The 27,722-nt window shown below is 47.2% G+C and overlaps 1 protein-coding gene across 3 annotated transcripts; it reads left to right on the top strand.

Annotated features, from left to right (window-relative positions):
• Positions 1 to 324: 324 nt before the first annotated feature.
• LOC127555466 (CYFIP-related Rac1 interactor A-like) lies at positions 325 to 27,132 on the top strand. Of its 3 annotated transcripts, XM_051987763.1 has the most exons (13): positions 325 to 496; positions 7,482 to 7,505; positions 7,827 to 7,915; positions 12,793 to 12,873; positions 17,715 to 17,836; positions 18,016 to 18,121; positions 21,170 to 21,306; positions 22,257 to 22,334; positions 22,998 to 23,114; positions 23,727 to 23,806; positions 24,833 to 24,959; positions 25,128 to 25,198; positions 26,321 to 27,132. In XM_051987763.1, the coding sequence occupies exons 4-13, from the start codon at positions 12,804 to 12,806 to the stop codon at positions 26,382 to 26,384; spliced, it is 972 nt and encodes a 323-aa protein (XP_051843723.1). In that variant the 5' UTR covers positions 325 to 496; positions 7,482 to 7,505; positions 7,827 to 7,915; positions 12,793 to 12,803; the 3' UTR covers positions 26,385 to 27,132. The 3 variants fall into 3 exon arrangements, with proteins under 3 accessions (XP_051843723.1, XP_051843724.1, XP_051843726.1); XM_051987764.1 differs by lacking the exon at positions 7,482 to 7,505; XM_051987766.1 differs by lacking the exons at positions 325 to 496; positions 7,482 to 7,505; positions 7,827 to 7,915 and adding an exon at positions 12,032 to 12,110.
• Positions 27,133 to 27,722: the final 590 nt, after the last annotated feature.

Below are 27,722 nucleotides of genomic sequence, written 5' to 3' on the forward strand. Positions count from 1 at the left end.
GCAGAGGTCCTTCCGGGACCCCCCATTCACGCCGGCCGCCCCCCAGGTCTGCGCGGCGCTCCCAAGCCCTGGGCGCTCTCGGCACAGCAAGAGTTAAACAGCCAGCGTCGCGGCTGGTTGTTTTGGGGATGGGGGGTGGGGAGCCGCGGTCTATGGGGGGCTTTGTGAGGCGTCTTCCAGGGAGGGCAGCAGCTGCTCGCCGAGGCTGCCTTTAGCAGGGAGAGAGAGGGAGCGTCAGAGGGGGGCCGGGAGGAGGGAGCCCTCTCCCTGCGTGCGGGGGGTGCGGGGTGCGGGGCGGGCGCTCGCTCAGCCCGCGCGCGCACACACACGCGCGCACACATGCACTCACACTCACACACACACATACGCGAGCTCAGCAGCGCTGCCATTCCCAGACACTCCTAGCAGGCTCTGCAGAGGGGCTGGAGGAGAGCGGCTGGAAGCCTCCGTCTTCCCCGCCCGGTCCTGGAAGCTGCCCACCCCCCGGTACAACGCGGTGAGGAGCTCACCTTTCGCTGGGGAGGTGGGGAAGGAAGCAGGGCAGGAGCCGGGAAGGGAGAGAGGGTCCCAGGCTCCGGGGAGGGGGGCTCTGCCGGTGCCCAACGCTTGGGGCTTGGTGAGAAATGGGGCCGTTGGGAGCCCGGAGCTGCGGAAAATTGCTTCTCTGTTCTAGAAAGAGAAACATGCTGCTGCATCTCTGGGATTCAACATCGAGTTTTTCCATTCATGATCTATAGCAGTCTGCCTCTCCATCCGTCCGTCCGTCCATCCACCCATCCATCCACCCATCCATGCATCTCTCTATCCGTGCACCCATGTCTCCATCCATCCATCCATCTCTTCCTCCGTGCATGCATCCATCTATCCGCCCACCCATCCACCTATCCACCCACCCACTGGTCCCTCTGCTATATTTAGCTCCCTGAGACAACTCTTAGCACTTACTTGGAAGGGCTTGGCTCAGATTCACTGGGAACAGTAACCAGCCATGCTTTCTGCCCCAAGCCAAAAGAAGCTTGGTTCTGCTGCAGGTCCTGAAGGTGACTGAAGGTGCATGAAGAGCTACTGAGTGTCCAGAGGCAGGCAGGGATGGAGGGATGGAAGGGTGTAAGATGGAAGGGTGGAGGGATAAAGGATGGATAAAAGGGAGAGGGATGAGGGTGGGGGATAGAGCTGTATAGGAATGGAGGAATGAGGGATGGAAGGATGAAGGAGAGGGATAGAAAGGGGTGGAGGGATGGGGGACTGAAGGCACATAGGAATGAGGGATGGAAGAAGAGAAGTATAAGAATAGAGAGATAAAGGAGAGGGATTGGAAGGATGGAGGGATAAAGAAGTTAGGGAGAAGGGATGAAGAAAATGAGAATGGATGAATGAAAGGATGAGGAATGGAAGAATGAAGGGTGGAGGGATGAAGAGTAGAGGGATGATGGATGGAGGGTGGAGGGATAAGGGATGCAGTGATGGAGGGATAAAGATTGGAGGGTGGAATGTGAAGGGATAAAGGTGAATAGAGGTTGAGCTCTGCTCCAGAGGCACAGAGAAAGGGTCCTCATTCATGTCTCCCCAAAGCAGTCATCCCCAGGGGTTCTTGAGGCTTATCTCTAGTATTGGGGGTAGTTCTCCCTTCTCTCTGCCATCTAAGGTTGTGTCCTTACCCCACTGCCTGCTCTGCACTGACATTTCAGCTCCAATTCTCTTGGCTTAGAAGCCATCTGCCTACTTACTTACCTATCCATCTAGCTGGGCTCAGGCAAGGTCTTTCCTGGGAGTAGGAGAGGGCCAGAGCTGGGTCGAGTGACTGAGGGGTGGGAGGTGCCCAAATTCCACGGAAGCCATCCTGTCCCCACCTCCACCCAACACCCCCAGGTGGAGTCAACTGTCATTGCATTCCTGCTTTTGAAGATTGTCTTTACAGATTGCCGATTCCCTTGGTGTGGTGTCTGATCCTGCACCTCCAGGGGATGTTTGGGGGGGGGGGAGGAATTTCTTTTGCACTTTAAGATTTATCCAGTACTTTCCCCCCACAACAGCCTTGAAGGGGGAGAATAGCATAAAATAGTATTATCCCATTTTACAGATAAGTAAACCAATGCTAGAACCAATGCCTCCTGCAAGTTCACCCAGCTTGGAAGTATCAGAGACAAGATTTGAACCCCAGTCTCTTGAAAGAGCAACAAAATGTACTAAAAAGAAATTCTGGAAATTATTAGATCTTCCTGGGTTTTCTCAACCCTGCTACTTACTACTGGTGTGACCTTGAGCACATCCCATGACTTCTCTGGGTCTCAGTTTTCTCCTATGTAAAATGGGAAGATGGGCTAGATGATATCTAAAGACTCTTAAAATTGTAAATCTATGACTCTAAGCCCAAGGTTCTGACCATTACGTGATGTTTCACCAGAAGAGGATTTTTAAACCTTCAAATGCTTTAGAAAAGAGTGAGTTCTTCTCATTTTTATTAGGTGGCTGAAGGAGAAGCTGCCTTTCAGCTAACCTCCTCCAGGAGGTCGCCTCCTGTCTGGAGGGGGTGGTCTTAGTCTCCACAGGTGATGGGGAGGAGTCAGAGACCATCACTGCTGCCTTTTGCTCCCATAGAACAGTGATGGAGGCAGAGCTTTAGGGAGAGACTGGCAAGATGAGAGACTGGCAGGGCTTCTACCCAGCCAATCTAGATTAGCCCCAAGGCTGGGCTCTGAGACCAAATGCCTCTTGGGAGCCCTGGGTTCCCTCTGGCATTCTCTAACAACTTCGCTCCATACTTCAGGACAACTGAAGACTTGCCCCATCTCAGATACCAGGGTCCTCCTCCTTTAGGGACCCTATCCTCAAACTACCCCATCTTTCACTGATGTGACTCAAGGTTAAATATTCTCAATTTCATAATCTCTCTGGCAAAAATGAGAGAGGTGAACCAGGTAGACTCTAAGTTCCCTTCCAGGAATCTATATTCATTATCCAAGACTGTCTTCATACTGTTCCCCTTTCCTAATGAATAGAAGGAACCTCTGACCCCAGTGACCCAAAATAAGGACCCTCCTCTACCCTGACAATGAACCAACACAATTGGATTAGAGAGGAAAGGCTCCAAGATTGATGTCAAGTGACCTGATTCAAATCCTGTGCAATGTTGAACACGTTTCTTCCTCTTGCTGGACCTCAATATCCTAATCAATTTTTAAAAAGTGAGGGGAGAAGAGGTAAGGATTAGACTGAATAATCTCTGAGCTTCCTTCATTTGATCAGTACAAAAGGTTTGTTTCTGATTACCCAGTATTAGAAATCCTGCCCTTCATTATATATGTCCCCTTCTCCAAACTGCTAATTTCCCACTGTAACAGTCAGAAGTCTCTAACCTCAGAAACTAATCAGCTGTGTGATCTTGGGTAAATCATTTAATCTCTGCCTCAGTTTTCTCAGCTGTAAAATAGGAATAATAGCATCTATCTCACAGGTTTGTTGTAAAGATTGTATAAGGCAATGTCTGTAAAGCATGTAGCATGGTGCCTGGCATATAGTAGGAGCCATATAAATGTTTATTCCCTTTTCTTCTTTTCCTTCCTCAAACTGATTTTGTTGATGAAAGAAAGAAAGAAAGAAAGAAAGAAAGAAAGAAAGAAAGAAAAAAGAAAGAAAGAAAGAAAGAAAGAAAGAAAGAAAGAAAGAAAGAAAGAAAGAAAGAAAGAAAGAAAGAAAGAAAGAAAGAAAGAAAGAAAGAAAGAAAGAAAAAAGAAAGAAAGAAAAGGAAGGAAGGAAGAAAAGAAAGAAAGAAAGAAAAGGAAGGAAGGAAGAAAAGAAAGAAAGAAATGGGGGTGAGGTGGGGAATTGCAGTATGGCATACACACAGATAAGTATGATGGGAGGCAGATTGTGACAGTGCCAAAGGAGTGATCCTGATGAACTGCTCTAAGCAAATCTGAGGGAGATTGCAATAAGATTCTAGGATATGATATTAAAAGGATTGTTTGTGAATCTTTGGAAAGGGAAACAGTGATCACTAAGAGTCTTCATCAGGAAAAGATCATCCCCAAATAACCACACTCCTTTTTTTTTTTTTACAGGATTTGTGGAATGATTGATGAGAGAATAACATTAGATAGAGTGTATGTGGATTTCAATGTCATTTGACAAAATCTTTCATGATGGTACCTTTGTGGACAACATGGAACAGATGGGAAACAGATGATAGTCTAATTAGGTGAATTGGAAGCTGGGTGAATGACTAGCAAAAGAAATAGTAATTAATGGATAATAACTCACATTCGTATCATGCATTAAGATTTATAAAAAATCCTTTCATGAGCCAGAGGGATATTTCTAATGTAGTACTCCAGCAATGTGTCCCTTGCCTTGTGTTAATCAAGTGACTTATAAATGACGTCAAATTTCCAGAGAATGTTAAACTGGGAAGGATAGCTAACTCATCAAAAGATGACTGAGTCAGGTCTAGAAACGCTCAATAGGCAAGAGCAGGAAGCAGGGAGAAGAAATGTACAAATATAAAGTCCACCTGTGGGTTAAAGAAAAATCAATCACCCAGCACAGACTCAAAGAGATGTGGCTAGACACATCCTGAGAGAAAGATCTGAGAGTCCTAGTGTACTGTAGTCAACAATGTAACACAGCATATAAAATTGATAATTAAATGCAGTGGGCTACATTAATAGAGACATAGTATCTTAGACCAGGGAAATGGAAAAACCTCTAGCCCTCTGTCCTAGCCAGACCCCATCTGGGGCATTAATTATTTTCCCATTCTTCACCTTTAATATGGGAATAATTAAACTTATATTATCACTCACAAAGCTGTTGTGGGAAAACTGCTTTGTAAGTTTTAATACACAAAGGAATTATTATTTCATTGTTATTAAAATATCAGCTTCCAAAAAGAGAGAATCTGGTCTTAACTTCTCAGTCCTCACCATGTCAGAGTCCAACATAAGACTTTGTGTGCAATAGGAAATCAGTGTTTGTTATATGAACACTTATATGCATAGGGAGGTTTTCCCCTCCCTATGATCAGTTAGTAAGCATTTATTAAGCACCTATTGTGTGCCAGACACTAAACTAAGTGGTAGGGATATGAAGAGAGAAAAAAGACAATCCCTGCCTTCTCATCTAATGGGGAAGAGAAATAGGAGAGAATCATAGAGGGAAAGCTTCTTATAGAAGGTGGGATTTTATCTGGATCTTGAAGAAAACCAGGAAAAAGGAGAGGAGAGGAACAGGAAAACCAGTTCCTTCTATGACTGACTCAGGCCCCCTCCCTCACCTTCTCTACCACAAGCCCTTTCATCTACTTAGAACATCTTTGGTTCCTTCAACTGATTCTCCTGTGACCTCTTTTCCAGTTCCTTCATCAATAGAATGGGGTAGATCTGAAATCCAAGGGCTTGGGTGGAATTCTGGCTCTTCTTAATAGCAATGTGATTTGTTCTAGAACCTTGGACTACTAGGTAGTGGTTCTAGAACCACTGCCAGGGGAACCCTTCCAACCATAAATATCTGAACCATCCTGGCGACCTTCCCCAGAACATGTTCAGATCAATATCCCACATCGAGGTGCAAAGTGATGAGAACCTGAGATAGGGTGCTGCCCATAGGTACAGAGAGGAAGGAATGGAGACAAGAACTTTGTGGAGAAGGAATCAGATTTAGAGCAGGGATTGTTTTTTTAAATAGCATTTTCCTTCAAAAACATGTAAAGAGAATTTTCAGCATTCATTTTTGTAAAACTTTGGGTAGAACAGGGATTCTTAAGCATTTGAGGGTCCTTCTCAGAATCACATGTTTAAATCATTGAAGGAAATTTCAGTTAGAGATTTGTGAAAATAAAGATGTCATTTTTTCCCATCCACATTCACAGATCTCACCTTGAAATCTATTTGTGGACCACTTAGGTGTCTGTATACCCCATAATGTAGAGGCTACTTGATGGGAGAGGATTTGTAAAGTTGAGGATAAAGGCAGAATTAATCAGGAATCTGCCTGTGACTCTTTAGCCCCCTCCCCCAAACCAGGAGGAGAAGGGCTTTCATCTCCCTGTTTCTGCTCCCCACCAAGGCTGACCCGTCCCAACCTAAATCTGGGCTGGGAGATGAAGAGCCAAGTGACAATCCGAGGAGGAGCAATTAAAAACCTTTCTATTTTCAAGGTTCAGATCTCCCCCTCTCTGTGAATGTTCCCCAGTTCTACACCCCAGCCCCTCAGGCTGCAGTATTCTCATAACACAGAGCACCTTTTCAATTCTCTTGGTATGTACCAAAAGAAGTACTTTTGGAAGAGGAAATATGAGACCTGGGAAGACAAGGGAAGGTTCAGGATGTATGTGGATGATGGGAAGAAGGCCAATTTCATTGGCCAAGGAGGTTTCCCTATGTAGAGAAAGAGAATCATTCATTAGATCCATTTTACAGAGGAGAAAAACTGAGGCTTAGTGTCCCAGTTTAGAGCACTGGCTCGGACTTTTTCTAATAGATTGCTGGGTCAGACTTGAATGCAAATCCAGCCACAGATATTTACTATCTGAATGATCATGGGCAAGTCACTGTCTCACTTTCCTTATCTGAAAAATGGGAGGCAATTGCCTCTCAAGAATTATGTAAGGATCAATTGAGATGATATCTTAAAGAAATATATAGATACACATACTTATTAAATATTAATATTTATTATAGATTATATTAATATCAATACATCAATAAATATTGTTATACTATATTATATATAGTATATATAACGGTCATCTATTATAACATACTATTTCATATAATAATTGATATTAATAATAATAAGTATTATTGTTCTTGTTAATAATCGGTGCTTCCTTCTGCTGTTACTCATAAAGCCCATCCACCAAGTCCCAAGACTGGTGCAGGTGGAGAATGCACATTCCAATAAGATCCTGAACCTCTGGAAGCCAAGTAGGGGAATTGGTCAGAAAAACAGACCTTGGCACTCTAAGAACTTCAGAGCTGGAGGGGTCTTTAGGCAACATTTTACTCTCCAACTTACTCTTTTTCTTTATCTTTTAAAATTTTGCCTCTGCCTTTTGGTTTTATATCAGCGGTGTCTTCTTGCTATATCCATCTCCTAAGGAAAAAAAAAACCAATGAATCTATGTGGCACTGTATGTGACATGGATTCCTACCCTCCTTAAAAAAAAACATAGATATTGACTCAGTGACAGAGCCGGCACAAGAATCGGAATCTCAGAGTTGGACGGGACCTCAGAGGCTGTCTAATGCAGCCCATCCCCAAGCAGGGATCCCCGCCTCAATATCTCTGACAAGTATTCCCCCAGCTTTTGCCATGTGAGATCCCCAGAACACCTGGCCCTGGCAGATGGATGGGGGATGCCTCGGGTCTGGAAGCACTCCCCATCCCCCTTCCCAGCATGGGTCCTCTGGCCAGCAGGCTTTTAGCTCCCACGGAATATGACAGATCTTAATCTTGCCTCTATTACTTCCTAACTGCACAAGCCTGGAGGCCAGTGCTTAGTAAAGGTGAGAGAACTTTAAAAACTACATATGTGTGTATACATGCGAACGTACATATATGTATTGTGCATGTAGGTATATATGTAGGTCGATAAATCTCTATAAATATAAATAAATTTATTTGAGCTATTTGATGACTTTCAAAATGCATTAAGACTTTTGGGACACCGTGCATGTGTATACAAATAAATATGTAATTATTTTTACACACATTATACACGTATATATATATATATATATATGTGGGTATCGTATGGGTGTCTGTGTGTGGACACATATAAGTGGGATGACCTGTCATGATGTCTTGCTGCTCTGCTCTTTCCCCAGCCCCCTGCCAACTGAGGAAGCAGTGGATGCTGGGAATACAGCTGGATTCTCTGTCTCCGAAGTCTCTCTGTGAAGTGTCTTTCATTGAGGTAAGGTCTGAATGAGCAACAGGCGGCAAAGCCGGACTACGGGGAAGGAGGGGCCCAAGGCAGGCTCTGTCTTTCCAGGGAGGGAAGTAGGAATTGGGATACAAGAAAACAACAAATAATCGGATGTCTTAACATACACTGGGGCCTAGATGTACCAGGAACAGGGGACAAAGTGGCAGGAAGGGGTGATTAGCCAAAAGAGGCAGAGACTCTCCAGGAGCAGGGCCAGGAAAGGGGCAGCCAAGGGGAAAGGGACCAGCTAGGAAGAGAGACAGATTAGGAGGCAGGGACTGCCCAGGAGGGTCAGGGACTGACCAGGAGGCAGAGAAAAGCCAGGAGATATACTGGCTCAGAGGGAGGACTGCCTAAGAGAAGAGATTAGCCGGGGAAAGTTCAGAGATGAACTAGGAGAGCCCAGCCAGGAGACATGGAGGAGACTGGCCTGGAGGAAGAACTAACCAGGAACGGGAAAGCCCACAAAGTCAAGAGCTGAGCCTGGGTGGGAAGGGCAGAGAGCAGCCCGGTAAGGAGGGAGGCTAGAAATCAATGAGGAGGGAATATTGACTGATTAGGAATGACAGTTAGGAAGAATTACCTAGGGGTGGCTGGGTGACGCAAGGGTCAGCACATCGGAAAGTTCAATCCAGCCTCAGACATTTACTAACTGGGTCAACCTGGACAAGGACCTAATCTAAATTGTTTCCAAAAACACAAATAAAAAAGAATCATCTAAGAGGGATCAGACATAAGAAGGAACTAGGCAAGATGAGGGAATGAATAAAGCCTAAATATATTCCCTTTCCCTTACCTGCAGAGATGGAGAAAGGGACAGAATTAGCCTCCTCTAAAACTCTCATTTATGAGGGGTAGTATGGTGCAATGGAAAGAACCCTGGGCTTGGAGTGAGAAGACCTGAGTTTCTTGGTCACTTATTAGCCAACGCATCATTGGCAAGTCATTTTAGTCTTGTGTCTTCATCTACAAAATGAGAACTTGAGTGACCCCTAAACCTCTCCTTGTTCTAACGCAGGGGCTATCAATCTTGTGTTGGAGTGTCATGGACCCCTTCAGCCTTCTGAGGGAACCTATGAATCCCTTCTGAGAAATTATTTTAAAATAAAATTTATTTATTTTTATTCTGAGGTAATTGACTTGGAATTATATAACCCAATTATTAGAGTCACACAGCTTGTAAATGTCTGAGGCTGGATTTGAATTCAGGTCCTCCTGGCTCCATGGCCACTGCTCTATGTACTGCACCACCTGGTCGCCTCCACTTCTCAGAATTTTTAAATGTACAAAATTTTTAAAATAGCATTACAAAGGAAGCCAAATCTGTTGAAATATAGTGATCCAAATATTTTTTTTAAGTTCCCAAAGCCAGGTATAAGACCCTATTCTAGATCCTTTACCCATTCACTACTTTAGTTTTTCACAACACTCCTGTGAGGGAGACTAGGAAGGGATTATTCTCCCTCCATTTTATAATTGAGGAGATTGACTTTTAGTGAGAAGATGTGATTTACACAATCAGTAAATGGCAGAGCTGGTCCTCAAACTGTCTAGACTCTGAGGAAGAAAAATCAAGATTTGGGATTGGGATCCCTTAATATCAGGCAGAAGTCCAATCCTTCATTTTCTAGAGGGGAAGCTTCTGAAAATCAGAGAAGATGGTCTTGGTCCACAGTAATACAGAGAGTGAATAGCAAGTTTAGGATTCAAAAGCAAGCAGAAAGTATACCCCAAAATTTAAACAAAAATTTAAATTAGGGCAGAGAATCAGGCTTCTGTCCAAAATGTTAGGAATTTTCCTAACTAAGGGCCTGTGGTTATTGTGATTGTATTAGTCACTTTTGGTCTGATAGAAACTTCATAGAATAGAGGAAGGAACCATGGTGAACCTGAGAGTCATCATATTGTCCTTGGCTAAAAAGCAAGCTAATTGCCATAATCGAGTCTGGCTGGCTAAATCTCCAAGGAGAGCAAGGAAAGAAAGGATAGTCCAAAGAGAAAAAAATCTACACTATAATCTGAACTCAGAAACTTACAATCATTTAACATGTTTACCTCAGTTTCCTCAATTGTAAATAGGGATAATAATAGCACCTACCTCCCAGAGCTATAAGGATCAAATGACACAATATTTATAAAGCCTTCACCACAATGCTTGGCACATAGTAGTTATCTAATAATTGCTTTTTTTTCCTGAGGCAATTGGGGTTGTCACTTACCCAAGGTCACACAGCTAGGAAGTGTTAAGTGTCTGAGACCAGATTTGAACTCAGGTCCTCCTGACTTCAGGAACCATTCTCTATCCACTGTGCCATCTAGCTGCCCCCTAATAATTGCTTTAAAAAAATCATTTCCTAAACCATGCCCTAAACCAAGCAGGATATAGGAAAGGTCTGTGGGAAATATTCAGTTCTGTTTGCCTCCAATTGTACAATCCATAGTGATCTTGGAGATCTAGTGGTTCCACAATCCCTAGTGATCTAGGAGTCTGTTGCTTCCTGGAAAGGTAGCCCACTAGCATGAGAGGAGACAGAAGGAAACCAGACCAGGATTCAAAATATTTTATCTATCATGTCTTCATGCAGATGTGGCCAATTAAAGGTGGACATATTTCTGTTCCCAGATCCTCCAGCCATTTCTTATTACCAACAGCTTCTGATGATACTGTGGACAGGGGCACATGCAGGTACACACACAGACACACACAGACACATATACACTCTCTCTCTCTCTCTCTCTCTCCCTCTCTTTTACAATTTTGCTATTCAACGTCTCACACCTGAGAGGAGGAAATAGTAACCTAGGTGTTGTTATGAGAAAAAGTAATTGCCATGAATACTAATCAACTCTCATTTGCAGTGTTTTGCCACCTCCAGTGGTAATGATTTACTACTGAAAAAACTCATTTTCCCACAACAATCCCAAGAGATAGTGCAAAAATTATTATAATCCCTCATGAAATATTAGGAAACTGAGGAAGCAGAACAGAGACTTTTTTTCAAGTCTCTAAGACTCCAAGCCCAAGGCTCTTACCACTAAACTGCTGCTTCTGCAATGCTAGGAAAATCAAGAAGGTAAAGCAGAAACTCCTTGAAGACAGGGATGCTTTTTAAAAATTATTTTTCAGTTCAATTCAAATCAACAAGTATTTACTGTTGAGTTATACCAGACTTTTTGTGACCCTATTTGGGATTTTCTTGGCAAGGATAGTGATTTGACATTTCCTTCTCTGATCATTTTACAGCTTAGTAAACTGAGGTAAACAGAGATAAATGAGTTGGCCAAAATATATGCAAAGAATATCTATATAAGTTATATATGCATATACATATATATTTATAAATAAAGAAACTGAGGAGTGGGCTGGAGATAGATCAAGAAAAGACCTGGTATCCTGAACCGAGACTGGGTTTTGGATGGAACTGGGAGTTCCAAGAGATGGAAGAGAGAAGCCTGAGCCCCCTTCCTCCACCAAGGGAAAGATTTTCTCACCATCATATGGTGAATGATAAATGGCAGAACCAGCCCTAATCCCTTTCTGGTTCTGAGGCTCTTTTCCTTCAATCTTGAACCAATGGCAATCAATGGCAGAACCAGCCCTAATCCCTTTCTGGTTCTGAGGCTCTTTTCCTTCAATCTTGAACTGCTGAACCTGGATTATGAAAATGCAAAAATCAATTTCCTATTAAAAGGACACAGGAGGCTCTTGGAGCAAAGAGAGCAAAGTCCCTCTCTCAGCCCCTCTCAGTCCTGTCTCTTCCAGCCCTCGCTGGGTAGCTGGAAGGAAACCCCAAGGCCCCATTGTTCTCTCCCTCCTGAGGGCTTTCTCCCCAAATCTCCTTGGCCCCGGGTGTCTGAGAGCCAAGGGAAGCAAGAACAGCTCAGGGGCTCTGAGGAAGAAGGGGCTCGCTGTCAGGGATGGAGGAACCATCTCAATTCGGCCAGGAGGAAGTGGCGAGGGAGGGACCAGCCGCTGGAGGGAAGGGGGAAGAGACAGTCACACAGGAAATGCCCAGCGACTCCCTGGGCACTCAGCTTCCCTTCCCAGCGGGGCAGACTGGTACTGGGAGCCACTCCCTCCCCTCCCCAGCCCAGGGCAGGGCAGGTTGGTTCTTGGGGACACAGAAGTCCTGGGGGGTGACTCCCAAAGGGCCTGGCAGGCGGGTACAGGAGGCCAAAGCACGTAAGTCAGAGACTTATAGGATTTATCACTGGAAGGGAATCTCTGGGTGTTTTGGTCCAGCCCTTTCATTTTATAACGGGAAAGCTGAGTGACCAAAGTAACCTGCCTCAGTTCATCAGCAGAGATTCAAATTTCAGAGATGATGGACCTTAGAGACGACCCTGTCCGGACTCTCCTCCCTTGTCAGAGCTGGGAGGGCCCTTAGTAGGTGTTTAATAAATGTAGAGATTTAACTTCAGTTTGAGATTAGGGTCACAGAATGTCAGAGCTGGAAGGACCATCTCTCTAGCCCAGCTGTCCCATTCTATAGATGGGAAAAGATTTGCTCACCATCATATGGTGAATGATCAATGGCAGAACCAGCCCTAATCCCTTTCTGGTTCCAAGGCTCTTTTCCTTGAACCTTGAACTGCTGAACCTGGATTATGAAAATGCAAAAACTGGTTTCCATGGGGAAACTGAGGCTGGGATTACACAGGAAGTTGATGAGTACGCTAGGATACCATTACAACTCGTCTCCTGTCCAGGGCTTGGAGTTGTATCCTTGGTCCTATTATGGTAGAGCGAGTGTGGCTGAAGTGGGGATGGGGTGTGGGAGTGGGGAGCACGGTGGGCCAGGGAGGAAGAAGAGGGCAGCATTGACCAGGGCTGTATCCCACTCTGTTCTGTTTCTATCCCTCAGGTGTTCGGGCCATGGGCAACCTCATAAAGGTACTGGGCAAAGATTTCGAAAACTGTCCTCACTTTTTCCTGGATTTTGAAAGTAAGTTTGAGAAGTCCCTCGGTGGGGAGAGGGAGGAGGAGAGGAATCCCAGCTGCATGGCAGGGCCCGAGGCTCTGGGGGTATTGCCTTCCTCTGCCAGGATCAGCTCCGCCCGGGGCCGATTCCTGTTGCCGAGGACCTCATAGGGTTGTTGGGAGGCTGACCCAAGATCTTATAGGGAGGCAGTCTGCAACCTCCGGAGTGCTAATTCTGACAGGTCCTAGGATCCTCCATCTAGAGCTTGTCTCACCCCCCTCCTCCCATTTTACAGAGGAGGAAAGCAGAGAGAGTGAGGAATTTGCCCAGCATCCTCTAAGTAGTAAGTCTAGAATTCGAACTCAGGCCTCTTTGGTCTTTCCATAGTACCATTCTGCCCTGATGATTAGTTAAGTTTGTGCTAATAATTTAGGAAAGTTTCTTTTTTACTCAACTCTTCATGACTCCATTTGGGATTTTCCTGGTAAAGATACTACACTGGCTTGTCATTTCCTTCTCCAGCTCGTTTTACAGGTAAATAGGGTTAAGTGACTTGTTCAGGGTCACACAGCTAAGTGATTTGAACTCAGGTCATCCTTGGCCCAGAGCTCTGAGCCACCTAGCTGCTCCTACCTTTTTTCTATATTGCAGCTAAAATGCCGCCTATCTTATTTTGAACAAAGTTGCTGAGGACTCTGGGGAGGAGAGGGGCTTGGACCCCAGTATCTTGGATCCTCAGCCACCAGGTCTTTAAAATACTGGAGTGCTAAGGGGGGGAGACTCTGGATTTTAGCTGATGAAAGAACTGGAGGAACACAGTCCATCCTCATCCCCCCTTCCCACGATGACAATAATGTGAAGGCCAGATCCCTTCCTCCTCTTCTTTGATTCTCTCTTCCCCAAACCAGAGGCTAGTCAGAGACCCTGAGAGCCACAGTCTTGTGTGTGTATGGGGGGAATCAGGAAGGGGCTCAAAGTGGGCAGGAGAGAAAGAGGAAGAAGAAAGAAGGAACTGGGAACAAAGAAAGCAGCTGACATCACTCTGAGTCCTGCAGAGAGGTTCCCAGCCCTGTCAGCGGGCTCCATCTTTCCCCCTCGGAAGGCCTTGAGCTTAGACTCGCTGGCTCGCAGTACCATAGAGTTAGGGGTAGAAGGGGTCATCCAGACCAAATCCCTTGTTCCACAGATGAGGAGGCTGAAAGGGACAGAGCCAAGGCCATGTGGCCAGAGCATCTCAGAGCCAGGATTACAACCTGACTCTTTGCCCAAGACTTTGCAGGAGCTCCGAGGAAATGAGTATCCTCGGTGGCAGCAGGTCTTCATCCTTGAGGGGTGGATCTGATTCTGGGGAAGGTCCCAAAGCCATTCTCTAAGCATTTTATTTTATGCATTTAAAATTGCATACATTTTAATATAAATTTATATAAAATACTAACATTTATATATGTTTATATAAAACATACATATAAATATTAAAAATTGAGAACGAGTCCACTAGACATACAAACCTTCCCAAAAAGGTCTCAAGATTAAATGTCAGTCCAGACAAATCAAGGCTGAGCTTTGCTACCAGCCACAGCTCTTTTTTGCTGAATAAAGACAAAGCCTTGGACTCTTTCTTGGGGACTCAGGGCATCAGGGTTCAATAGAGCCCATATGCTAGAAAACGCACCTGGTCTGACCCCAGCATTGGCCAGAACTGGACACAGAATACCAAAGAGGGGAAGGAATCTGCCCGATGTGTCACAGTGACTGATGAGCTGAGCCAAGAGCAGAAACCCACAATCGGTGGAGGACCTTAACAGAACCTTCTAGTCCAGACCTCGCATTATAACAGTAGATTGAGAACCAGACCAGGATCTACCTGCCCAGGGACCTCCACTGAGTCAGAGGCAGAGCTGGGGTGGACCCCGGGCACCCCGGCTCCTGCCTCGTGTTCCTTCCCTTCCCCCCTTAAAAGCCCTCCTTGCACGGCTTCCCCCCATTACTTTAGCACACCCTCTGTGGGGAGAGGTCAGAGCCTCACAGCCAGGCTTCTAGGCCCTCCTGCCTCCCAAGGCCTCACCCAGCAATCAGTTCCTAAGGGAGAGGAGGCTAGAGTAAAAGGGGTGAGAGTGGGAGCCATGGAGAAGGGATCCTGGGATGGCTTTGTATTCCCTGGCCCTGAGCTCTGGCCCCCGGCCTCTGAATAAAAACAAATAACCACAGCTCCATGGCATTTTTAAGATTTACAAAGCTCTTCATTTCTTAACACCAAAAGGTAGGTAAGATAAGAGTTTTTAGCCCCGTTTTACAGATGAGAAAACTAAGTCACAGAAGGGAATTATTTCCATAAATTCACACAGATTTCTTTCTTTTTAAAAAAAAATTTGAATTTTATTTTGGTTTTGTTTAGGATTTTTTTTTTTGGCAAGGCAGTTGGGGTTAAGGCACTTGTCCAGGATCACACAGCTTGTTAGGTGTTAAGTGTCTGAGGTAGCATTTGAATTTGGGTCCTCCTGACTCAAGAGCCAGGGCTCTATCCACTGTGCCATCTAGTTGCTCCTTTAATTTATTTTTAATAGTATTTTGTTTTTTCAAATATATGCAAAGATAGTTTTCAACATTTACCTTTGCAAAATGATCTTTCTAACAATCCAGAAAAGAAGTGAGTCATTAACCAAAAAAAAAGGCCCATTTCTTTAGCCTTTTTAAGATTTACAAAAATCACTCTTCCCCATAATCCTGTGAGAGAGAAAATACAATGGGTTTGTCCCCATTTAACAGGGTCGGAGCCGAGGCACAGTGAGGGGAAGGCAGGTCCAGAGTCAGTGGCAAGGGCAGGACTCCAGTCTCCCCCAGCTTCCCTCTCCAGGCTTCCGTCCTGAGCCATCCCATTTCCCCTGCTCGTGGTAGGGCTTTGGGGTCTACAGGAGGGCCACAGGAAAGAAGGAGAGAAGGGAAGGGGGCAGCCCTCGCCTCTCACTGCTTCCATCTGCCGATGCCCGCCGCCCACCCGGGGCCAGGGAGAGAGAGTGCAGGCGTCAGCCACCACCCAGGCGAGCGGGCGGAGGGACGGACACACTGCCGGCCGCCTCAGGTCTCCACAATGCCAGCAAAGCCAGCCTGGTCAGGGCCACTTTGCCAACAGGCTCCTCAGTGCCCCAGGAGCCACGAGGAGGGACCTTGGGGTGGCCTTTTTGCTCCCACTAAGGCAACAGCTACCAACTGGTCACGTAAACCGCTGTCCAGAGTGGCGGCTGGCCCCAGTCTCTGAATAAAAACAAAGGAGCACAGCACTTACTCCTAGGGCACTTTTAAGATTTGCAAAGCTCTTTGTGGCCATTTAATAGGGTCATCCTTCCTTGCACTTCCCAAATTTCCAAGCCCCTGTTTCTAGGGATGGCTGTGAGAGTCTTCCAACACCCTTGTGAGCGAGCAGGGACTATTATATGCTTTTACAGATGGAGAAACTGAGGCCCAGGAAGAGGAAGTGACTTAGTCACTGGAGTCCTCTTGAGTGTGGCAAGAACTCTCCCATTCACAGATGGGGACTCTTCTCCCTTCCTGACTCTAGCTCCAGAGCTAGATCTGCTAGATTTTCTAGACCCACATCTAAATTTTCTAGATACAGACCAGGATTGTCTCCATCTAACTGGGAGCCAAACTTCTAGGATGTAGGATGTTAGAGTTTGGAGAGCCCTTAGAATCCAGGATGTCAGAGCTGGGAGGGCCCTTAGAACCCAGGATGTCAGAACTGGGAGGGCCCTTAGAACCCGGGATGTAAGAGCTGGGAGGGCCCTTAGAATCCAGGATGTCAGAGCTGGGAGGGCCCTTAGAACCCAGGATGTAAGAGCTGGGAGGGCCCTTAGAACCCAGGATGTCAGAGCTGGGAGGGCCCTTAGAACCCTAGATGTCAGAGCTGGGAGAACCCTTAGAACCCAGGATGTCAGAGCTGGGAGGGCCCTTAGAACCCAGGAGGTCAGAGCTGGGAGGGCCCTTAGAACTCAGGATGTCAGAGCCTGGAGGACTTTAGAACATGGAACATCAGAACTAGGAAAGTTACCACTGGGAAGGACCTTAGAGACCATCTAGTTCAAGCTTCTTTTTGCAAATAAGAAAATGGAGACCGGATGGGGGAAAGGTTTATCCCAGACCATGAAGCTTGTCAGAGCTGGGACTGGAACCCAGGCCTCCAGACCCCAGGGCTGCATCCTTCCTGCTGCCCGGCACTACCACTGAGGAAGATTAGCCGAGGAAGCCTGGGTTCCTGTGGGGAGGTCCTGGATCCCTTCATTCTTCACTTAATACTCTGTGGGAGCCTCGGAGGCAGACCCCCGCCCATTTCCTCAGGCCTCGAGGCCTGCTCCAGAGTGGGGAGCCAGGGCTGGGCAGGAAGTGATGTGCGGGAGCGTGTGGGGGGGCTGAGGAGCTGGGGGAGGGGCTGGAGGCAGACAGAGCTCAGACCACCCGAGGGCAGGTCGGGAGCAGGAGGCTCATCCCAAGTTCCTTCCCTGAGACCAGGTCTGTTCTATTTATGAGGTTTCCTGTCCCATTTTCGGCCACAGGTGATGCTGCAGGCCACGGCAGGGAGGGAAGGGATGGAGGGCCGAGGAGGGGCCTGGTAGAAGCGGCTCGCTCACTTTCGGGCAGGAAGCCTCGGAGGAGGCGCTGCCCCCGTTCTTGGGAGATAAGGGTGGGCTCAGCTCTGGGCAGGGGGTGAGCCTCCAGGCTCCCAGAACTGCTTCCTGACCGCGGGGGGCTGGGGAGGCTCTGGCAGGGGGGTGGCGAGAGCAGGAAGGAGGCTCGAGGGCCCAGGGACTGACCGGCCTGGCCCCCGAGCCCGGGGCCAGGACTAAGCGGCTCCTCCTGCCCGGTCCGCACAGATGCGCAGCCCACAGAAGCCGAGACGGCCGTGTGGAACCAGGTCAGCGCCGTGCTGGAGGAGGCCCAGGGCATTCTGGCAGAGCTGCAGTCCTACACCGGCGCCGGCCAGGAGATTCGGGAGGTAGGGGTCCCGGGGCTCCCCACAGCCGGCCTTGGGTCGGGGGCAAAGCCTGGAGAGGAAAATGACTTCATCGTTCAGGGTGTACCCGGGGCCTGATGGAGAGGGACGGCAGCTTCCTCCCATGGCGGGAGGTTCCGATGGATCCGGGCCGGCCTCAGGCTCTCCCTTTCCATCCACAGGCCATCCAAAACCCAACTGACCTCCCGCTTCAGGAGAAGGCCTGGAACGCAGTGTGCCCGCTAGTGGTCAAGCTCAAGCGCTTCTACGAATTCTCCCTTCGACTGGGTAAGGGGTCCCCCGGCCCGGAGGCTGCCCCCGACACCAAGCCCCTCTCCAAGCTGCCCTGGCCCGGCTCCCGGGCCCTGCCAGTTCCTCCGAGCCACAGCCATCCCTCACACACAGCTAAGTTGCCCCGAACCGTGAGCTCCTCCTGGGTGCGATGCTGTGGCTGGAGAGGGGCTGGGGGTCCCAGAAAGACACAGCCACACTTGAATGTGATTAAGGTCAGGAGAGAGGCAAGCCCCTGCTGCGGGGGGCCGGGGGAGGGGGCGTCACGACCCCAAACTCCCCGAGACCAGGGGCTCCCTCACTCCCAGCTCTGTCGTTTCCCTGCGTGTGGCTTGGGGCAAGGGCTGCTTCCCCCCTCCAAGCCTTAGATTCATCGTCTTCGCAGCGAAGGGATTGTTCCTAAAGTCCCCAATAGCCTCTAAGGGAAGATCTATGAGCCCCAACTTTTTAGGGGAGAGCGTGGGAAAATGGTTCCTGAGAATGTGGCTTTTGACATGAGCCTCCATGGATAAAGAGAATTTCTATGAGCACAGATGGAGCATAGGGAAAGGACATTCCTTTTAATAATAGCATTTACATGGTGCCTTAAGGTCTGCAAAGTAATTTAGAAATGTTACCTAATTTGGCTTTTCACAATAAGCCTGGTAGGCTCTTATTCCCCATTTTACAGCTGAAGAAACTGAGGCAAACAGGTTAAGCGACTTGACCAGGATTACATAACTAGTGAGTGTCTGAGGCACAATTTGAACTCAGTTCTTCCTGACTTCAGCTCTCTGGCTCTACCTTGTCAGCTCCATTTGAAGAACAGAATGAGTGAAAGAAAGTAACTGGATAGAAAAGCCCGAGGTGTGTTTTAGGGACCAGTTCAGTCTGACTGTCCTTTGATGGAAACCTGTTTTTTCTCTAATCATATTCCACCCTGTAAGAGACCACTCCTCCACCCCCCATTACGGTCAAATGAACAGGCCATTTGTCCACTTCCATTTCTCCTTCAAACCTTTTTCCTTTCAAAGCCCTCCTTTAGCATCTCACTCTGGCGGCCGCCCTTCCTCCAGGTAACTTTCTCAATGACTCTCTGCCCTCTCCCCTATCATTATACTTGGGACTCCAAGATTTGTTTGGACCACAATCTGAAGTCCCAATTCCCCAGCCTCTTCATGCTCCTGGCTCTGCCCCATCTCAGCAGTCAGCTTTCAGACTTGGGTCACCTCCAAGACTGAGGCCTCCATTCCCACCACAGCCTCCCTTCTCCCACTGCTCTCACTCCCTGTCCCTCTGCCCTTGCCCACCTTGCTCTGATTGATCTGTCATGCTCCCTGCCTGTCTGGGCTCCACCAGTTTCCATACCTACATCAATTCTTCTGACCTCATCTTCTCTTCTTTTGTTTGGGACTGAGAAGCTTTCCCTATTTTCCCTTGGTAACCCTAACCCCCTCCAACCTCACAAATACTTCATTTGCACTTCTCTAGTGTACTTATCATATTTTTTTCCTTTTCTTTAAAAATTTTTTTTACATTTTTCTCTTTTCCAAATTCTTATCCTCCCACACCATTGAGAAGACAAACCATATAATATCCATTGTACGTGTGAAATCATTCAAAATACATTTTCATATTAGCCATATTTCTCCCCAAAAGCAATACAGATAAATCAAGAAAGTCATACTTCTTTTTTGCACTCAGATTTCACCAATTCTTTCATTTTGCATCATGAGTTTTTTGGAATTATCAGAGATCATTGCATTGGTCACAGTAGCTAAGTTTCTAAGTTGATTATCATTTCAACATTGCTGTTATTGTGACCAAAGATCTCCTTGCTCTTCTCACTTCACTTTGCATCAGTTCATATAAGTCTTCCCAAGGTTTTTCTGAAACCATCCTGCTTCTAATTTCTCATAGCACAATAGTATCACACCATAATCATCCATCACAATTTGTTCATCCATCCTCCCAACTGATGGCCGTCTCTCCACTTCCAATTCACCACCCCTACACAAAGAACTAGTATAAATATTCTTTGTACACATATGTCATTTTCCTTTTTCTTTGATCTCTTTGGGGATATGGATACAGCGGTGGTATTGCTGAGTTTTATAACCTTTGGGCATAGTTCCAAGTTGTTCTCCAGAATGATTGGACTGGTTGACAATTTTACCAATAGCATTAGTGTGCTTATTTCCCTTCATCCCCTCCAGTATTTGTCATTTCTGATAGGTATGAAGTAGTATCTCTACTACTTTTAATTTGCCTTTCTCTAATAGTGATTTAGAGCATTTTTTCATGTGACTATAGATAGCTTTGATTTTTTTTCTTCTGAAAAATGCCTGCTCATACATATCCTTTGAATTGGGGATATCAATTTGACTCAATTCTATATACAGTATATATTTCAGAAATAAGGTCTTTATTAGAGAAATTTGCTGTAATTTTTAATATCACTTCATTGTCTATACTTTGCAAAATATAGTTCCCCTGATTATCCCTTTTAATTTAGTCTATTTTTGTTTTTGCTTTGTCTAAGATCATGATTGCCATGCCGTCTTTCTAAAAAATTCACCTAATGTTGCATATTAGCACTTTCTACATATATGTCATGGGCAGCTAGATAGTATGGTGGATAGAGTGTTAGACCTCGAGTCTAAATTTCAAATATGGCCTTAGACACTTATGGCTATATGATGCTGGGCAAGTCAGCTTCAGTTTCCTCTTCTATAAAATGGGATTAATAAGAGCATTTATTTTCCAGAGTTGTAAGGATCCCATAATATGACATATGTAAAATATTTTGCAAACCTTAAAACACTGTATAAATGCTAACTAATCTATATAAAAGCAAGCACAGTCCTCAAAAGGAAAGTCCATCGGCCCAAGCCCAGAGTTCTGACCATCCCAGTTGAGGCGGCCGGTCCCTGAAGGATTCCTGCTCAGGCTGTCTAGGAACCCTCTCAGGTTCCCCAGGGCTGGGGAATTGGGAAAGGGAAACAATGCCTTGGGGCTGTCAGGGCTGACCCAATATGTGCTCCTTTCTCCCCATGCTCCCCCCAGAGAACGCCCTGAGGAGCCTCCTAGAAGCCCTCACCAGCCCCCCTTACGCCCCAACGCAGCACCTAGAGAGAGAGCAAGCCCTCGCCAAGCAGTTTGCCGAAATCCTCCACTTCACGCTCAGTTTCGATGAGCTCAAGGTAACCTGACCATGGGGAAAGATGAGGAAGAGAGGGAGGGACAGAGTTTTCCAGACCGGGGCTTCTTCAACTTTTTCCATTTGAGACCCATTTTCTCCTGAGAAATGACATCCTATGTTCTAAGGGCCCTCCCAGTTCTGACATCCTGGGTTCTAAGGGCCCCCCTGCTCTAACCTCCTGGGTTCTAAGGGCCCCCCTGACTCTAACCTCCTGGGTTCTAAGGGCCTTCCCAGCTCTGACCTCCTGGATTCTAAGGGCCTTCCCAGCTCTGACCTCCTCGGTTCTAAGGGCCCTCCCAGCTCTGACCTCCTGGGTTCTAAGGGCCCTCCCAGCTCTGACCTCCTGGGTTCTAAGGGCCCTCCCAGCTCTGACCTCCTGGGTTCTAAGGGCCCTCCCAGCTCTGACATCCCGGGTTCTAAGGGCCCTCCCAGCTCTGACATCCCGTGTTCTAAGGGCCCTCCCAGCTCTGACCTCCTGGGTCCTAAGGTCTTTCTGGAAACAATCACCTATGTTTCAAAGTCCCTCTAATACAATCCTAGAGGCAAGCTTCCTGGCCATGCCCATCTACCTGTTGGACACACAGTGTTTCTGCTTGTTTTTCACCTTGAAAATTGGACTCTGACGTGCTGATCTCATATATGTTTTTCACTGCCCTCTTCCACTCTGGTCCCAAGCCTGTTGAGTGTTTTGTCTGAGTAAAATGGTACTTTAGGGCCCAGCTTCTTAACTGTGGTTTGTGACTCCATATGGGGCCACATAATTAAATGTAGGAGTTGCAAAATTACCATCGATTGTCAATAAATGTTTGCTCTGTATACCTGTTTTACATACGTACATACCCAAGGTCTTGTAAAAATTTCTCAGGAGAAAAGCAGTCATGAGTCTAGCCCTGGTCTAGGAGAGGCAGGACCAGGGCTCCACTAGCCATTAAGGTCTCCTTTTTCTTTCAGATGACGAACCCCGCCATTCAGAATGACTTCAGTTACTACAGAAGAACCATCAGCCGAAACCGTATAAATAACTTACAGGTGAGACAGTGGGTGAGGATGGAAGGAAGCACAGCAAGGCGCACTGGGGAAGGAGGTGACGGAATGAGTCTTCAGGGAGCTGTCGAGCTGCTAGGAAACTCAGAGGAGACCATGACAACTCCACTCTTAGCTTTGTCACTGTGGAAGGGCGACTTTGGATTAAGTCAGTTTCCCTCCATGGGCCTGGTGTTCTCATCTGAAAAATGAGGGAGCTGGACTAGATGGTCTCTGGGCTCCAGGCTCCAGCTTACAGGGCTGACATTCTATGTTCCAAGGGCCTTCCACTGGGAAATTGGGGTCTAAGTCCCCTCCCAGCTCTGACCTCCTGGGTTCTCAGGGCCTCCCAGCCCTGACATTCTCTGTTCTAGGGGCCCTCCCAGCTCAGACAATCTGTGTTCTAAGGCCCATTCCATCCTAACCTCCTGGGTTCTCAGGCCCTCCCAGCTCTGACATTCTTTGCTAGTCTAAGGCCTCTCTCAGCTCCAATGTTTTGTGGTTCTAAGTCACAAAACGAACCTAGCACTCAGCCCACCCTCGGTTCCTTTCTCAGCCAGGGCCGCTGAGGAGGAGGGGGTGGGGGTGGAAGTGGAGGATCTGGGTGGTTTCTCACCCTCGGGCCAGTTTCATGGTTGACTTGTACCTAGCACCGTTCCCTTCTTGCAGCTGGACGCTGAAAGCGAAGTCAACAACGAAATGGCCAACCGAATGTCCCTCTTCTATGCAGAAGCCACCCCCATGCTCAAGACCCTAAGCAATGCAACCACCAAGTTCGTCTCTGAGGTAAGGGCTCCACTGGGGCAGCTGGGAAAGATCTGCAATCTCTGTCCAAGAGAAAGTCTCTGGAGCAGGCAGGCCCCTGGGCAAGACTACAGGTCCCAGGGTAGGTGTGGGAGAGGTTTCCCCCTAACTGGCCCTTTTTGAATAGTGTTTACACACACACACATCCCCTTTCCCCATCTTTTGTCTCCCCCAATGAGACAGCGACAGCCGTCCTCTCTCCGGGAAGAATGAGGAGGATGAGTCCACTTGAGGTTACAGGACAAAATCTATAGCGGGCCAAAAAACAGATTTTGTGGCTTTCTTAGAGAGATGTGGGAGCACTGTGAGGAAAGGCAGAAAGGCTGGCGAGACAGCTCCTCTGAGGTCAAGTCATCCAGGCTCCCTTGAAGTGCTAGCTGTGCCAGGCCCCGCACTAACTGCTAGGCACTCAAAGCAGGGCACTCTGGGTGCTCAGGACCCAATGGATTAACTGCCTCCCTTCTGAGGAGACTGGGCTTCTACTGAGAGGGAGCCTACCTTGGAAGACCCGGCCTGGGCAGGGGGCAATGGTATGGTGGGGAATAGGGGAGACCCAAGTCAGGAGCATGGCAGGATCCCCTCCTCTCTTCCCAGAACAAGACGCTCCCCATTGAGGACACTACAGACTGCCTGAGCACCATGGCCTGTGTCTGCCGAGTGATGCTGGAGACGCCGTGAGTAGAGCCAGCACCCGATCTCCTCCCCCCTTCTCCACTCTTGGTCAGCCTGCCATGGCGAGGCCTTCCAGGAGCCAAGATGGAGAAGTTCTTTAGCAGGGCTCCCACCCGCAAATCTGACTCTCCAGAGTCCCTAAATTTCAGACTATCTGAACTGAGTGGGACCTTAGAACCTAGAACATTAAAAAGACTTCAGAATATGGAGGTCATACCAGTTCTGATGCTCTGGTGATGACGAGAGCCATCTGCACCCAGACAGAGGGCTGGGGGAACTGAGTGTGGCTCACAACATAACATTCTCACTCCTTTTGTTGTTGTTTGCTTGCGATTTCGTTTTCTTTCTCAATTTTTTTCCCTTTTTGATTTGATTTTTCTTGAGTAGCAAGAGAATTGTGGAAATTTGCATGCATATATTGGATTTAATATATATTTTTACCATGTTTAACATGTTTTGGACTGCTTGCCATCTAGGGGAGGGTATGGGGGAAGGGAGGAAGATTGGAACACAAGGTTTTGCAAGGGCTGATGTTGAAAAATTATCCGTGCAGACGTTTTGAAAATAAAAAGATTTAATTAAAAAAAAAAAAAAAAAAAAAAAAGGAAGAACATTAGAGCTATAAGGAACCTTAGACTCTTGACCAGGCAGTACAGTGGATCAGAGTGTTGGATCACACTAGCTGTGTGATGTTAAGCTTATCATCCTCGGGGTTCTCTTCTTCTAGAAGACAAGGATAACAATAACCTACCTTACGCAGCTGTTGTGGTGGCCCAGCGAGATAGTGAATGTGTTTTGCAAACCTGAAAGCAGTGTGTAAAAGCTATTCTTCCTATTAAAATTGTTATATACAATATCATAATGTTATTACTCTCATAGCACCTAGACTGTTAAGACAGAGAAGGGACTAAGAGAATATTTTAGAGTTCAGAGACATTAGAACACAGGACACGGAAGAACCTAAGAGCTGGGAGATCAGGGTCAGGCCGGGGGTCCCGAGTCACCGGTCCTCGTCTCTCGGGACACAGGGAGTACAGGAGCCGCTTCACCAACACAGAGACTCTGCTCTTCTGTATGCGTGTCATGGTGGGCGTCATCATCCTCTACGACCACGTGCACCCAGTGGGGGCCTTTGCCAAGACATCCAAAATTGACGTGAGCCCCCCTGGCCCGGGATCCCAAAGGGGGCGGGGGTGGGGGCCCCAGGGGATGCTGGGAGCAGGGGCTGTGGCCTGAGAACCCGAGGGGAGCTCCGAGCAGTGAGTGTGGCCGGGCCTGGTCTCCCCCGCCAGGGCCTGACTGGGTCGTTGCTTTCCTCCTCAGATGAAGGGCTGCATCAAAGTTCTAAAGGAGCAACCTTCCAACAGCACCGAGGGGCTGCTGAATGCACTTCGGTGAGTCCTGGCGGGGCAGGCAGATGGGACAGGGAAAGGGAATTCTCAGGAGCTCCCCACAGGTCGTGACACTTGAGGCACTTCTTCCTTCCCCTACAACGTACCTTTAGGTGCCCCCAAATCGCTGCTCCAGCGTAAGGCTCTTCAGGAATCCCCATGTGCTCATCCCAGCCGATGGGCTCCCACTAGTGAGTTTGTTATTTTCTAGTCATCTAGAAGACATAACCTGTTCACCACAAAGGTATTTAATAAAATAGTAAAGAAGGGGTATGACGGAGTAGTCCCTCTTCTCTTCTCCCCCAAGAGAGGGAATAAAGATCGGGTGAATGGGGAGTAGGGAGGTCCAGAGAGGCCGTGGGAGACGATGGAATGAGTTGTGGACTAAGAACCAGGAGCAGGTCCTGGCTCTGCCAGTGGGCGACGACAGACAAGTCCGCTCCCCTTCTGGGGCTGAATTTCTTCTGTTTGTAAAAATGAGAGATTCATCTAAGGTTCCTCCCAGCTCTTGGAGGACTTTTCCCAACCTAGCAGAGAAGGAAACTGAGGCTGGTAGAAAGCTGTTTTGTCAAAGGTCACATGAGACTGGACCAGAAACATCTCCCCCTCTCTCCCGGACCATATGGCCTACTACACTCTTAGAGGCAAAGCCCTAGAAAAAGACCACGGAGGAGAGGCGGAGGCAGTACCACACAGACTCCTTCCCTGCAGGCTGTGGGGGAGAAAGGGGGCGGGAAGGAATAAGCAATTATAGAGCTCCTACTGTGTACCGGGCCAGCATACCTCGTTTGATCCTCAGAACCACCCTGGGAGGTAGGGACTACTGTCTTCATCTTGGGAAACTGAGGCAGAGGCCAAGTAACTTGCCCCAGATCACACAGCTGGCAGATGCCCGAGGGGAGACTTGATTCAGATCTTTCTGACTCCCGGCACTTTACTTACCAGACCCCCTAGTTGTCCAGAATTGATATCTGAGTTTAGGGACTGATGACAGGAGGACATGAGTTCAGAGGTCAGTTCTGAGACCTCTCTCTCACATGGTGTTGGGCGAAGTGCTTCACCTCTTTGGGCCTCAGTTTCCCCATCTGAAAAACGATTGTCTCAGACTCTGCGATCTTCTCTCAGGTACACCACCAGGCACCTGAACGATGACACCACCTCCAAACAGGTCCGAGCCCTGCTGCAGTGAGGCGCTTCTGGGAACGGGTCCGGGATCCAAAGCCGCAGACTTCATCTTGACCTTCAGCTGAGTTAAAATGTTGCCATAATGTGAATATAAAAAACCATGACCATATTTCTCATTTTATAAAGGGAAAAGTTTTAAAAAGCCAACACAAAAGCAGTTCATCACCACCACCACCACCTCCAGCTTCTCTTGACCACCTCCCCTCCTGCCTGTCTCCCCCAGTCCTGATCCCACTGAACTCCAGGGGTGGATAGCCGGCCCCCACCCCTTTCCCCCATGAAGATGATATGACTAGTTTTTGCCTGCTTTTCCAGGAAACTGAGGGAAGGTGGTCTGCCAGCCTCCGCTTGGCCTTTCCCAGTTCTCCTGGACCCATGATGGTGATTTCCACGTTATAAAAGGCCTGGGTGCTCTCTCACATTTGGACTGGTACTGTCCAGGGTCTGGGCAGTGGACCTAGCAAGACTCTGGCTTGAGGCTTTGGGACTCTGGTCTGGGCTTGAGTTGAAGTGTATGTGGGAGGGAAAAAAAGTCTTCCTTATTAAGACCAAGAGATGTTCATGTAAATAAGGTAAGAGAGTCTTTGATGGGGTCAGCCTATCAATAACCAGCCTTGTCTTTAAAAACTCCTACCTGGACTCCAGGGGAAATGGTTCAGCTACATCTTTTAGATTTTTAATATAAACTATTAAAATCACTCACATGTTGTTTTGTACATTTTTGTGTGAAATAAAATGACATTTAATCTGTTCCTATGGAATGGAGGTAGCCTTTTCAAACACATTTTCCAACAGCTATGACACACGGAGGGACCATCCAGTGATTGAGAAACAGTCCCTGAGGAAGTAAAGAATTGTTCCCAAAGAGCAAAGGGGAATAGCTCTTTGCGTTCAAGGTGATTCATTAAGGTTGGGGTTATAAGCCACGTTCCAGGTCAGTTCCTCTCCCATATTCATTCATACATGCCTTCCTACATTGCACAAACATTTATTATGCTTTACCTCCAAATGGCTGTCATCAAGGAAACCATGCTTCACAGTCCTCACAGTAATGTTCCTCCAGGTAGTACTTCAAGGAAATGATCCACTTGCTTTTTCTTTTCAAGGCCCTTCTTCCTCCAATGATTTCTTAATTAAAAGAATAACATGTCTTGATAAATAGCCACATTTTTCTTATAGATGTTGTTCTTCTAATCCAAGTTAAAGCAAGACATAAATGTAAATGAGTACAGACTGGTGATGATGCAGAAAATGCATTGATCAGTAGCCACTACTTAACTAAATTTGGTTTTATTTTCCACTGTGAAGAAAATCTTTACTTTTTTTCTCACCTCCAATATTA

This window comes from Antechinus flavipes, chromosome 3 (genome assembly GCF_016432865.1).
Source record: "Antechinus flavipes isolate AdamAnt ecotype Samford, QLD, Australia chromosome 3, AdamAnt_v2, whole genome shotgun sequence".
NCBI classification, from domain to species: domain Eukaryota; kingdom Metazoa; phylum Chordata; class Mammalia; order Dasyuromorphia; family Dasyuridae; genus Antechinus; species Antechinus flavipes.